This window comes from Muntiacus reevesi, chromosome 1, assembly GCF_963930625.1.
Source record: "Muntiacus reevesi chromosome 1, mMunRee1.1, whole genome shotgun sequence".
NCBI lineage: Eukaryota > Metazoa > Chordata > Mammalia > Artiodactyla > Cervidae > Muntiacus > Muntiacus reevesi.
The window spans coordinates 191,700,042-191,712,334 of NC_089249.1; the positions used below are offsets into that span (position 1 = coordinate 191,700,042).

The following is a 12,293-nucleotide window of genomic DNA, read 5'->3' on the forward strand; positions in this document are numbered from 1 at the left end:
TGCCGCAACTAGAGAAAGCGCGAGTGCAGCAATGAAGACCTAGCACAACCAAAAAAAAAATATAATAATAATAATAAAAATGGAAGGGGAATAGCTTAGAAAAATAGATGCATGTCAGACTGAGGAATGAGAGGGGCACTCAGGGTGAGGAGAGAAGGGAGGGGCGAGAAAGATCCCCACCTTGTCGTTGACGTCCCACAGCAGGGCGACGTACTCTGAGGATGTGGGGTCTGGGTTGCTGAGATTCCAGTTGATGATATGGAAATTTAGCTGGTATTCCCTCTGGATAGATAAACTCTGGGGTGCATAGCCTGGAGCCACAGAGAGGAAGAAAAGACAGACAAAGACTCAGCTTTTAGCACAGAGACATGGTGGCCCAAGGGACACCCTACCTACCGTCATAATCAAAATCAGGCCCATGTGTTGGAGATTTTAGGGGCTCTTGAATGGAAAATCACTCCATGGAGGAGGAAAACTGGAATTTTATAAGAAATCTGAGCTGAGCTTTTCTGCTTGAGCTTATGCAGTTCCTGCTTCCTGGAATGCTCTTCCACCCTCCTCCTTTCCAGGAAAACTCCTATTCCTACTTCAGGAGCCCACTGAGATGGAGCTCAATAAGAGCAGGCACTCATCTGTCCTGTTCTTGTCATGTCCAGTGCCTAGTATAGTTTCAGGCACATAATATCCCCCTCCAGGAAGCACTCCTTGACTTGCCCTGCCTCTGCACTCCCATGGCACCCTGTTAATAATAGTGTCTCTGCCTTTTCTGTGTCCCCAAGTAGTAATTTTTAAAGTTTATTTTATTGAAGTTGACTTAACAATACTGTGTTAATTTCTACTGTGCATGAACAGTGCGTGCTCAGTCATCTCAACTGTCTGACTTTTTGCGACCCTGTGAACTGTAGCCCACCAGGCTCCTCTGTCCATGGGATTCTCCAAGGCAAGAATACTGGGTTGCCATGTCCTCCTCCAGAGGATCTTCCTGACCCAGGGCTTGAACCCAGGTCTCCCACATTGCAGCCAGATTCTTTACTGCTGAGCCACCGGGGAAGCCCAATTTCTACTGTACAGCACAGTAATTCAGTTATATATGTATCTTTCATATTCTTTTCCATTACGGTTTATCCCAGGATATTGAATATAGTTTCCTGTGGTATAAACCAGGACCTTGTTGTTTATCCATTCTATATAGGATAGTTTGCACCTGCTAACCAAACTCCCACTGGATCTCTCCCCCATTCTCCTCCCTCCTGGCAGCCACAAGTCTGTTCTCTGTGAGTCTGCTTCTGTTTCACAGATAGTTCCATTTGTGTCCTATTTTAGGTTTCACATACAAGTTATATCATATGGTATCTGCCTTTGTCTTTCTGACTTCCTTTACTTGTGTCCCTAAGTAATCTTTAATTCCCTTGATTATGACTTTTTCAGGAATAGAACTTGTGTATTCTATCTCCATGCCTAGAATATGGCTTGGTATAGAATGGTCACACATGAGTTTGTTGAATGAATGAATGTGAATTGCAATGGATCCCCAAATATTAGGGCTGAGATACTCAACTTTCATTTGTTCACTCATTCATTGGGTATTACAGTGTACCAACATATTAAGAACAGGATCCAATGCCATGTTAAACAAACACTAATTCTGTAGAGTTGGACCATTAAATAATTGCTGTGAAGTGTGATAAGTGTTGGGCTTCCCAGGTGGTGGTAGTCAAAGAATCCACCTACCAATGCATAAGAGACCTGGGTTCAATCCCTGAGTCGGGAAGATCCCCTGGAGGAGTGCATGGCAACCCACTCCAGTATTCTTGCCAGGAGAATGCCATGGATAGACGAACCTGGCAGGCTACAGTCCATAGGGTCGCAAAGAGTCGGACATGACTGAAGCAACTTAGCACGCATGCATGTGATAAGTGTTGGTCTGGTGCTCAGCTAGGAACAATGGGACCATGTTCAGCAGGGCTTCTCATCCTCAGAACTACTGAAATTTGAGGCTATGTAATTCTTGGTGGTGAGGGGTCTCCTGTGGACTGAAGGATATTGGTTCCATTTTTGGCCTTTATCCACTAGACGCCAGGAGCACCCTCCCCTATTGTAATAATCAAAAATGTCTCCAGACACCGCTGAGTATCTCTCAGTGAGGCAGAAATCACCCCCAGGTAAGAACCACTGCCATGGAAGAACCTTGCATTGAACTTCAGTCCCAAGAGATCCCATGGGTTAGACATTTCGGTTTTGAATGAAAATTCATTGACATTCATTTGGTCAAAGAATTTCATGCTATTTTCCTGAACTGACAAGAAAGACCAATCCCATGGAGGTTTGGAAGGTGCTCCCCAAGTAGAACTTGGGCTGACTTGTTCAAGAGGAAATAAAATAGAACAGGGGCAAGTAGTGATCGCTGTTAATCCAAGTTCAGCATAAACACTCACCATTGATGAAGAGGCTGTCCTTGACCAGAGTGTAGAAGCCCAGCTGGGTGACACCATGGGTCAGTTGGCTCAGCTCCCAGTAAAGCTGCTCTATGTCCAGTCTGTGGCTCATGGGGCCAGGGTGATAGGTGCAGACAACATCCACGCTGGTGGTTGCACCGTCCTTCTCAGGTCTAGGGAGAGAGAGAGTGGGAACTCAAGAGAGAGGTCTTGAAACCACCGGGCGTGGGGCCAAGAAGAGGGAGAAGCAAATGAGAGGTTAGTGGGAAGACTGAGAAATGGGTGGACACCAGAAGTGGTCTTTACTGGCAAATGCTCAGAAAAAGGTCTTACTTGAGGGAGATCAGTCTGCAAGCTGAGTAGAAGGGGCCCAGACTGCTCTTCTGGAACAAGGATCCAAGCTGGGGAGGTAGGAGAAAGATGATGAGCAGAAAGTTCAGGTACTGGGGCAGAGGATACATGGGAATGATCCCACCAGTGGTTGCTGGGACCAGCACCTCACCAGGCGATGCAGGATCATCTTGGTGGAGTTGAACATGGCGGAGCCATTGATCATGTCTGCTGAGTATGGAAGGTTGGAGATGGTGAAGTTAAGTGTGAGGGTCTTCAGGTTGTATCCCATAGCTGCAATAAGACAGGGGGATAGATGGTTATCACTGAGAGCTGACCTAGAATCACATCAGATTTCCATATTCATTGTAACTGGTGGTCTTCCAGTAGCACTACCACCCACCAAGTCAAAACCAGTGTTATCTGTTCAGTTCCTTTTCCCTCATCTCCAGTTAATACCAGTTGTACTTGCAGAATGGTTCCTACATACATCCCCTCTCTCCATCCCTGTCACAGCGCAGGTCTTATCTTCTCTGACCTGGACTGACACCCCAGCAGCCTCACTGGATGCCCTTACTAAGGGATGTTCTCTACACTGAACACTGGAATAAATTTTCTTAAATTAAAACCTGACTATTGTCACCACTGTTCTAGGACCACCTGTGGCTCCTTATGGCCTTCAGCACTAAGTTCAACTTTTTTGATCTGGGACTCAAAGTCCTTCTTAATCTGGCTCTTGCCAATCTTTTAGCTTAATGTGTCCATTTACTTCACCTACACCAAGGTTTCCCTGATGGCTCAGACAGTAAAGGATCTGCCTGCAATGCAGGAAACCCAGGTTCAGTCCTTGAGTCTGGAATAACCCCTGGAGAAGGGATAGCTACCCACTCCAGTATTCTTGCCTGGAGAATTCAATGGGTCACAGAGTCAGACATGACTGAGCAACTAAGGGATCCATCTACTCCAGGTTAAGCTTTAAACTTCATGCAAACCAAATTCCTCTCAGTTCTTCCCACGTGTTATGCTGGTTTTGACCACTGACATTTTTTTTGCTCATGGAATCCCACCAGCCAGGAAAACTTTTCATTCCCCATTTGCCTGGATGGCTCTTACTTTTACTTAGACTTGGGTCATATGAAAGTTTCTCCAGAAAGCCTTTCCCTTCTAAATGGTGCCAGGTGCCTTTCCCTAAGACATACATTATAATAGTCTGTTAGTCTCACAAGTGTGGGGGCTCCATGAGGGCCAGCATCAGATTGAATTGTTGGTATAATCTTTGAGGTAAGCATGATTGCCCTAAAACCAGAACTGCACAGCCTGGCCTCCCGGTTCCTATGTTACAATTGGCTGGTGGATATGTGAGGCTGGAGAGCTGCTCTTGGGAAGGAAAAGGGGCCTCCAATACCTGTGGTGGATTCTGGCTGCACAGGTGATGGTGAAGTAGGAAGGAACGTGGTAGCTGGTGCAGGAGCTGTGGAAAGGGGAGGTAATTAGGGAGGAACAGAGCCCACCCCCAGACTTGGAGAAGCCCCCCAGGCTCACCTGGGCGGTATAAGTGGTTGTTCAAGGACAACCATTCATAGGTTTACCATTAATGAGTGAGAGCAAAGGAATCATTGCGTAAGTAGAGGGATGAACAAACCTGTGAATGAAATGAACCCAAGAGAGTGGGTAAACAAGAGAGAGACTGAACAAAGAGGACAGGCAGATGGAAGGGCAGAAATATGGACAGACAGATGGGATACCTGGATGGATCAGAAGAAGAATGGACAAAAGGAGGGTCAAAGAGAAGGAAGGAAGGATAAACACAAGGAAGGAAAGCTGAGAGATAGATGGAAGTGTAGAAGGAAAGAAGGAAAAACAGGTGTATAGGCAGAAGGACGGTTGGATGGATGGATGGATGGATGGAAGGAAGAAAGGGAGGGAAGGGGAAAGGGAGGAAGAGGTCTGAGAGCAGGTGTAACTGGGAGGATGGAAGAAAGGATTGGTGAAAAGACAGGCAAAGTGATCATTACAAGCGTGAACAGACAAATATGGCCAAACCGCTGAGTAGCTGCTAGAGCTTGCAACTTGACACCATGACCCCTTCTGCCTTGCCTATAGAAGACTTTGTTATCAGGAGGCAGAGACTACAAGGTCATTATATGACCTCAACCCTTATTACTGTAGGGAATGATTGTTCAAATTTCTTCCTCCAACCCAGAAGGGTATAGAAAATTCAGAAAGTCAATACCATGGCTGTGGGTCCCAAAAAGAGACCAAGGACTCATCATCCTTTCTCCCACTGACACCTTGTCCACACTCAGGAGACACAACTTGAGTTTGAGGCAAGTTCCCTTTGTCAGTGAGAAGAAAAGTTAGGCTCAAGACCACTGGAGGCTGAAATGGACAATGGATGAAAAGATACCTACTTGTGGGAGGCTCATCTGGACCACGTTCATTATAACCTGGAAGCAAAAAAGCCACACGTTAAGGGGAGGTGGAGGAACAAGCCCAGATATCCCTGCCTTTGTCCACGTGGGGTTCCTTTCTGGATGCCATTCCCTCTGTACCAGGGAATGTATCTATCTCTGTATCTATGCATCTTCTAGGATCAGACTCAAATGTTGTCTCCACGATTAAGGCTTTCCTGACTTTTGGATTAGAAATTAACTACGGGACTTCCTTGGTGGTCCAATGGGTAAGACTCCATGCTTCCAATGCAGGGGGTGCAGGTTTGATTCCCAGGCTGGGGAGAGACAAGGGAACCAGAGTATAATTTCAGTCAACTTCATCACAGCTGTGCGCTGACCATCAGGGACCCCGTTAAGGGTCACCCTTTCAGATGCTGCTTTTTTCTGGATTTGAGGCTCATTCCCAGTGTGTCTGAAGCTTAGACCTCCTAGATGTTCAGAGTGCCAGCCTTCCTTCATGGCTAGAGGCCCCATCCAAGAGAGAGGCCCATCCTGGTCAAAAGCGAGGAGTGGGACACAGGAAACTCTACTCAATACTCTGGAATGGTCTATATGGGAAAAGAATTTTTAAAAAAGTGGACATATGTATAAATAAAAAATATAAGCAAAAATTTTAATCATTCCAGTTGCCCGTTTAAATAAAATGATGGCATTTTAAATCCCTAAATAAAAGGAAGAAATAAAGGAGGTCACTGACTTAAAAAAATTACCCTAAATTGATGTAGAATTTAGAATTAGATGCTATGTCATTTGTGAGTAGTGATGGTTTTGCTTCTTCCTTCCTGGTTTTTATGTCTTTTATTTCTTTTTCTTGTCTGATTGCTGTGGCCAAGAATTCCAATGCTCTGTTGGCTACAGGTGGTGAGGGTGGGCATCCTTGCCTTGTTTCTGGTACTGGGGGAAGGGCTTTCAGCTCTTCACCATTGAGTGTGATGTTGGCTGTGGGTTAGTCATAGACGGCTTTGTTGTGTTGGGATGTGTTCCCTCTGTACGACCTTTGATGGGGGCTTCAGTTGTGAATGGGCATTGAATTTTGTTAATGCCTTTTCTGCATCTATGATCATGAATTGACCATGTGATTTTTATCCCTCTTTTTTTGGTAAGTTGTATTATATTAATGGATTTGTATATGTTGGACCATCTTTGTATGCCTGGAATTGACCTTACTTAAGCATGGTGTATTAAAAAAAGAAAGTGAGAAGTGGGGAAAGGAGAGAAATATGAACTATTCTTTCCCTAAGTCTCCCCTAGAAAGATTTGTTTTTTTGGCCATGCCCCTCAGCATGTGGGATCTTAGTTCCCTGGCCAGGGATGGAACCCATGTCCCCTGCTCTGGAAGCATGGAGTCTTAACCACTGGACCACCAGGGAAGTCCCTAGAGAGATTCTTCTATGAGTTAAATGCATAGAATGGAGCACAATGTTGGATCCTGAAAACAGTCTTGTACCCTGACTCTGCCACTTTCAAGCCACACCCACTTGGGCAAATTACATAATCTTTCAGAACCTCAGTTTGTTTGTAAAATGGGTTTGATCAAGGACCAGCTTTGCAGGGTGGCTGTGTGAGTTCAGTGTGGAGTCGAGAGTCACACCCGAGTCTGTCTTAAGGTTTCCCCGAGAGAACTGACTAGCTAATAGAGACTCTTCTGGAGTTAGGGTGTGGACCCAGTGAGGTGGGGTGAGAACCACTCACCGTTGAGGTAGAGACTGTCCTTGTCCAGAGAATAGGGACCCAGCCGGGTGATGCCGTGGGTCTGTCTGCTCAGCTCATGGAACACCTGCTTGGCCAGCAGACTGGGGCCGCTCGGGGACTGCCGGTAGGTGCAGAGGATGTTCACACGTGTCTTGGCACCATTCTTCACAGATCTGGGGAAGGAGAGGTTGATCTTTGGGAGATGCAGTCCACTTGGCACTTCTTTACCTGTGGTCACCACATATACCTCACTTCCTGTGTTCCAGCCTTATTGAACCATTCTTAGTTTCTTCACCTAGTCATACTCTCTTACCCTAGGATCTTTGCATATGCAGTCACTTCTGCCTGTAAGTTTCTCCCCTTCTTTCTTTACTTGTTCCTGATCATCCTTCAGGTGGCCACTTACACACTTCATCATCCTCCTCCAAGAAGTCTCCCAGGCTGGGTCAGGTTCCATTCAGGTTCCCACAATATCCCATGCTTGTCAAATGACAAGCCTGGTTATCTTCTATGTTAGCATATGTTATTTGTCCCTGTTCCCTCTGGATGGTGACCTCCATGAGGCCAGGAAATAGGACAGTCTAGTTCAGTTGTCATGTGGAACCCCCCATACTTAGCACACTGCCTGCTCTGTGTGAAAACCCAAGTCCTGCTGAATGAATTTTAAAATATGGTTCATCCATACAGTGGGATTTTTTTGGCATTAAAAAAGAAGGAAATTATGGCAAAGGCTGCAGCACAGATGGACCTTGAGAACATCATGTTAAATGAATTAAGCCAGTCACACGCACAAAAATACTGTATAATGTACACTTCTATGAGGTACCCAGAGTTGTCAAGTTCATAGAGACAGAAAATAGAATGGTGGTTGTCAGCATTTAGGGGTAGATGGAAACGAGGAGTTGTTGTTTAATGGGCATCATTTCAGTTTTGTGAGTTCTGGAGCCTGGTTGCGCTGCAATGTGAATGCATGTAACACCACTGAGCTATATGGGCTTCCCTGGCGGCTGAGGGGGTTAAGAATCCCCCTGCCAATGCAGGAGATGCAGGTTCAACCCCTGGATCGGGAAGATCCCCTGCAGAAGGAAATGGCAACCCACTCCAGTATTCTTGCCTGGGAAATCCCACGGGCAAAGGAGCCTGGTGGCCTGCAGTCCATGGGGTCGCAAAAGAGTCGGACATGACTTATCAACTAAACGACAATGACTGAACTATACACTTAAAAATGGTTCAGATGTAAGTTTCATGTGATTTGTATTTTACAATAAAAAAAAAATCAATTTGACACATGGTAGATATTCATTTAATAGGAACTCTATGGTATGGAGGGATTAGAAGGGTTTAGAGTTGTTTAGCCCCTAGATCCCTTGATCCTAGATGAGACCAATGCTACAAAATGTGATACAATAGACCCTAAAAAATGTTCTTGCAAAACCAGCACTTCAAAAATGCATGCAAGTATACATGGAACCTAGAAAGATGGTACTCATGAACCTATTTGCAGGGCAGCAATGGAGATGCAGGCATAGAGAACAGACCTGTGGACATAGGGTGGGAAGGAGAGGGTGGGATGACTGGAAAGAGTAGCGTGGAAGCATACACATTACAATATGCAAAACAGATAGCCAGGGGAAGTTTACTGTGGACCCAGGGAGCTCAAACCAGTACTCTGCTAGAAGGGACACATGTATACCTATATACATATGTATACCTATACCTATGTATGTATACATATATATATGTATACCTATGTATGGCTGATTCATGTTGATGCATGGCAGAAACCAACGCAATATTGTAAAGCAATTATCCTTCAATTAAAAACAAACTTTTTTTTTTTAAAAAAAATGCATGCCTGCAGTGGCATTTACACCTCCACAAATGCTGAGAAGAACTAGGTGTCTAGTGCTAAAGAAAGAGACGCTAAAAAAATGTTCCCATTACAAGAAAAAAATGTAATTATGTGTTGATGGGTGTTAACTAAACATATTGTGGTAATAATCATTTTACCATATACAAATATATCAAATCATTATGTTGTACACTTTAATAATACAATCCTATATGTCAATTACAACTCAATAAAACTAGAAAAGATGAAAATAAAATGACACGCAAAAGTAAAAAAGGAAAGAAAAAATTCATCTTCCTTAAAAGGACAGTATAAATTCAAGTGCGTGCGTGTGTGCTAAGTCACTTTAGTCGTGTCAGACTCTTTGCGACCCTATGGATCGCAGCCTGCCAGACTCCTCTGTCCATGGGATTTCCCAGGCAAGAATACTGGAGTGGGTTGCCATTTCCTGCTCCAGGGGATCTTCCCAATCCAGGGATTGAACCCGTGTCTCCTGCATTGGCAGGAAGACTCTTTACCACTGAGCCACCTGGGAAACTGCTCTCCCATTTATATTTCTTTATGCTCTCACTGCCTTTGAAATCATTTTACTTAGATATTTATTCTGCTACTAGGTATCAGTTTTATTGACTAGATGTGGGCAGGTCTACTGCCTGTCACCTAGAGCACCACCTGCCTCAGAGGCTGTACCATCAGTGTCAGTTGAATGAAAATATGAATGAAAAGTGCTTCACCCATACCAACAGTTCACAGACTGACCAGGAGAAGTGAGATTAACTGCTCAGTAGACACAGAGTTTCTGCTCAGGGTGATGAGAAGTTTTGGGAGTAGACGGTGATGATGTTAGCACACCATTGTGCATGTAATCAATATCACTGAATTGTACACTTAAAGATGGCTAATAAGGCTAATTTTACATCTATATTATTTATGTTATTGGGCTTCCCTGGTGGCTCAGTGGTAAAAAACCTGCCTGCCAATGCACGAGACATGGGTTCCATCCCTGGGTCGGGAGGATCCCCTGGAGAAAGAAATGGCAACACTCTCCAGTATTCTTGCCTGGAGAATCCTATGGACAGAGGAGCCTGGAGGACTATGGTCCATGAAGTCACAAAAGAGCTGGACATGACTTAAGGACTAAAGCAATCAGAACAACAACAAACAAAATTATGTTATCACAATTTAAAAAAATTAATAATGTAATGTGAAAAAAATGGATGTAGAATAGGACCCTCCAAGGAGAGCCTGCTGCCTCTGGGGGCAGCTCGCACAGCCAGGAGTCGACGTCCTTAGGCAGTGTGCCGGTGGGGAGGTGTTCTCACCTTAGGGAGATGACCCTGCAGCCGGCATACCGGGCACCCAGGCTGCTCCTCTGGAACAACGGGCTGAGCTGGAGAGGAAGGAGAGAGCCACTGGTGGTCACGTGTGGGCGTCGGTGCACAGGAAGGACACGGCGGGGTGAGCGGGGGAAGCAGGCATCTCACCAGGTGCTGCATGAGGGTGTCTGTGATGTTGAACTTGTGGGAGCCTGGGTGACCCATGTCTGCCGAGTAGCGCAGGTTGTCGATGGTGAAGTTCAGTGTGAAGGGCTCCTCACTGACCTCCCCAGCTGCAGTAGGTAGAGAGAGAGTCCAGGTTCACTGGGAGCTTGGGTCCCAGTGCCTGCCCGGATGGGGCTCCAAGGGTCCTGTGTCTTCTTCCCAATCAACCTGAAGGTCACTTGATGATGTGACGGCTCCAGCAACCAGTGAGGGTTGGCTTAATGATTTGGGGACTCATTTTTCGCGCCCTGATGTAGGTGTGGAGGGCTCTGTGAAAACACTGGTAGCTCTGTCCTTTCCCAGGAGAAGAGGGCACTGATGACCCCAGACATCTGTCATAGTCTCTCTGCTCTCCATCTCTCTGTCTCTGTCTCTCTCTATGCACATATATTTATAATTAAATATAAATTTATAAGTGAATGTATACTATATAAAGATGTAATTTATATATTATATATTATGTAATGTATAAATAAATATACATATAAATATAAATATATGTGTGCGAGTGTGTGTATATTTCTTTCTCTTTCTCCTCCTCTTACAGCCAGATGTGCCAATATTTTATACATTGGTTAAAAAAACCCAACAGTCTAGCAGCTATATAACAAACCTTTCGGCATCTTGGTGAACTGATGTGTAAGATAATATAATAATGACTCCTGCTTCAAAGGTTGTTATGAAGTTTCAACAAGTTAATTTTTCTAAGACATTTAAGCACAGTGATGGGAACAGATGGATCAATAGCTGGGGTGACTTTTACAGACCCTAAGAGAAGTAGAATAAATGAATGTACGATGCAAGTGAGACCAGAGACCCCCTGACTTGACTCTAGGCTAGATAAGCACAGCAGGAGCTAAGTGATTAAGCAAAAGCTTTTCTCTGGGATAAAAGTTTACCTCCTCTCTCTCCTCCTCTCCCATCACTCCTTTCTGTCTTTCACTACCTTCCAGGCTCCCTTCTGCTCACCTTTCCTTCCATCCTTCCATATTTCTTCCCAAACATTTGTCCTTTCTTCTTCCTTCTATCCTTTCTTCCTTTTTTTCACCCACCCATCTGTACATCTATCCATTTATCCTTCCTTTCTTCTATCCACCCACTTATCCATCCATCCAATCTTCCATCCTTCTTTCCTACTTCACTCTTTCCCTTCTTCCCATTCGTCTCTCCTTCTATGATCCTTCTGTCCCTCTTTCCTTCATTCCCTGCTTTCTTTCATCCATCTTTCCTTGCTCCCTCCCTCCATCATTTCCTTTCTTCCATCCATCCATCCTCCTTTCACTCCATTCATTCCTATTTCCCTCCTCGCATCTGTTTATACATCCTCCCTCCTTCCCTTCACTTTCCCTTCTTCCATTCATCTTTCTGCCATTCACTAGCTCATCCATCTTCTCTCTCTCTCTCCTTCCACTCATCATTTCTTTGATCAGTGACAGATCCAAGGACAGTTTGAGGGTGTTGAAATAACACACTCCTAAGGCAAGGGTGAGTTTCCCTGATGCATTAATGGTAAAGAATCTGCCTGCCAGGCAGGAGATGCAGGATATGTGGGTTTGATCCCTGGGTTGGGAAGATCCCCTGGAGGGGAAAATGACAATCCACTCTGATATTCTTGCCTGGAAAATCTCATGGACAGAGGAGGCTGGCAGGCTACCATCCATGGGGCACAAAAATTTGGATGTGACTTAGTGGCTGAGAAAGACAAGGGTGGTAGATTCTTGAAAACCTACAAGGTTCTCATTACAGGATTTGTTGGGAATGGATTTTGGTGAATACCTATTATGCCTGGTCCATGAACTAAAACATAATAGGTGTGCACCAAAAATCAGCATGTCTTTTGAGATAAACTCACTATAAATAACAAGAAGTGACAATATGAGTTTTGGAATTGCATAAACTCTTGGTTTCCTTATTTATCTGCTGTGTAGCTTGGTATTCTGAGTCTGAGTTTCCTCAACTGTAAAATGGAGCAAAATCACATGACTGTATG

General features: G+C 44.8%; 1 protein-coding gene across 1 annotated transcript in view; it reads right to left on the bottom strand.

The window, feature by feature from the left end:
- Positions 1-12,293, bottom strand: part of MUC16 (mucin 16, cell surface associated) — an 88,380-nt gene that overhangs the window by 14,675 nt on the left and 61,412 nt on the right. Inside the window, 9 exon segments of the mRNA XM_065917692.1 lie at positions 181-311; positions 2,436-2,608; positions 2,769-2,836; positions 2,938-3,059; positions 4,171-4,236; positions 5,177-5,212; positions 6,911-7,083; positions 10,085-10,230; positions 10,232-10,371. Coding sequence (XP_065773764.1) covers positions 181-311; positions 2,436-2,608; positions 2,769-2,836; positions 2,938-3,059; positions 4,171-4,236; positions 5,177-5,212; positions 6,911-7,083; positions 10,085-10,230; positions 10,232-10,371 — 1,055 coding nt within the window.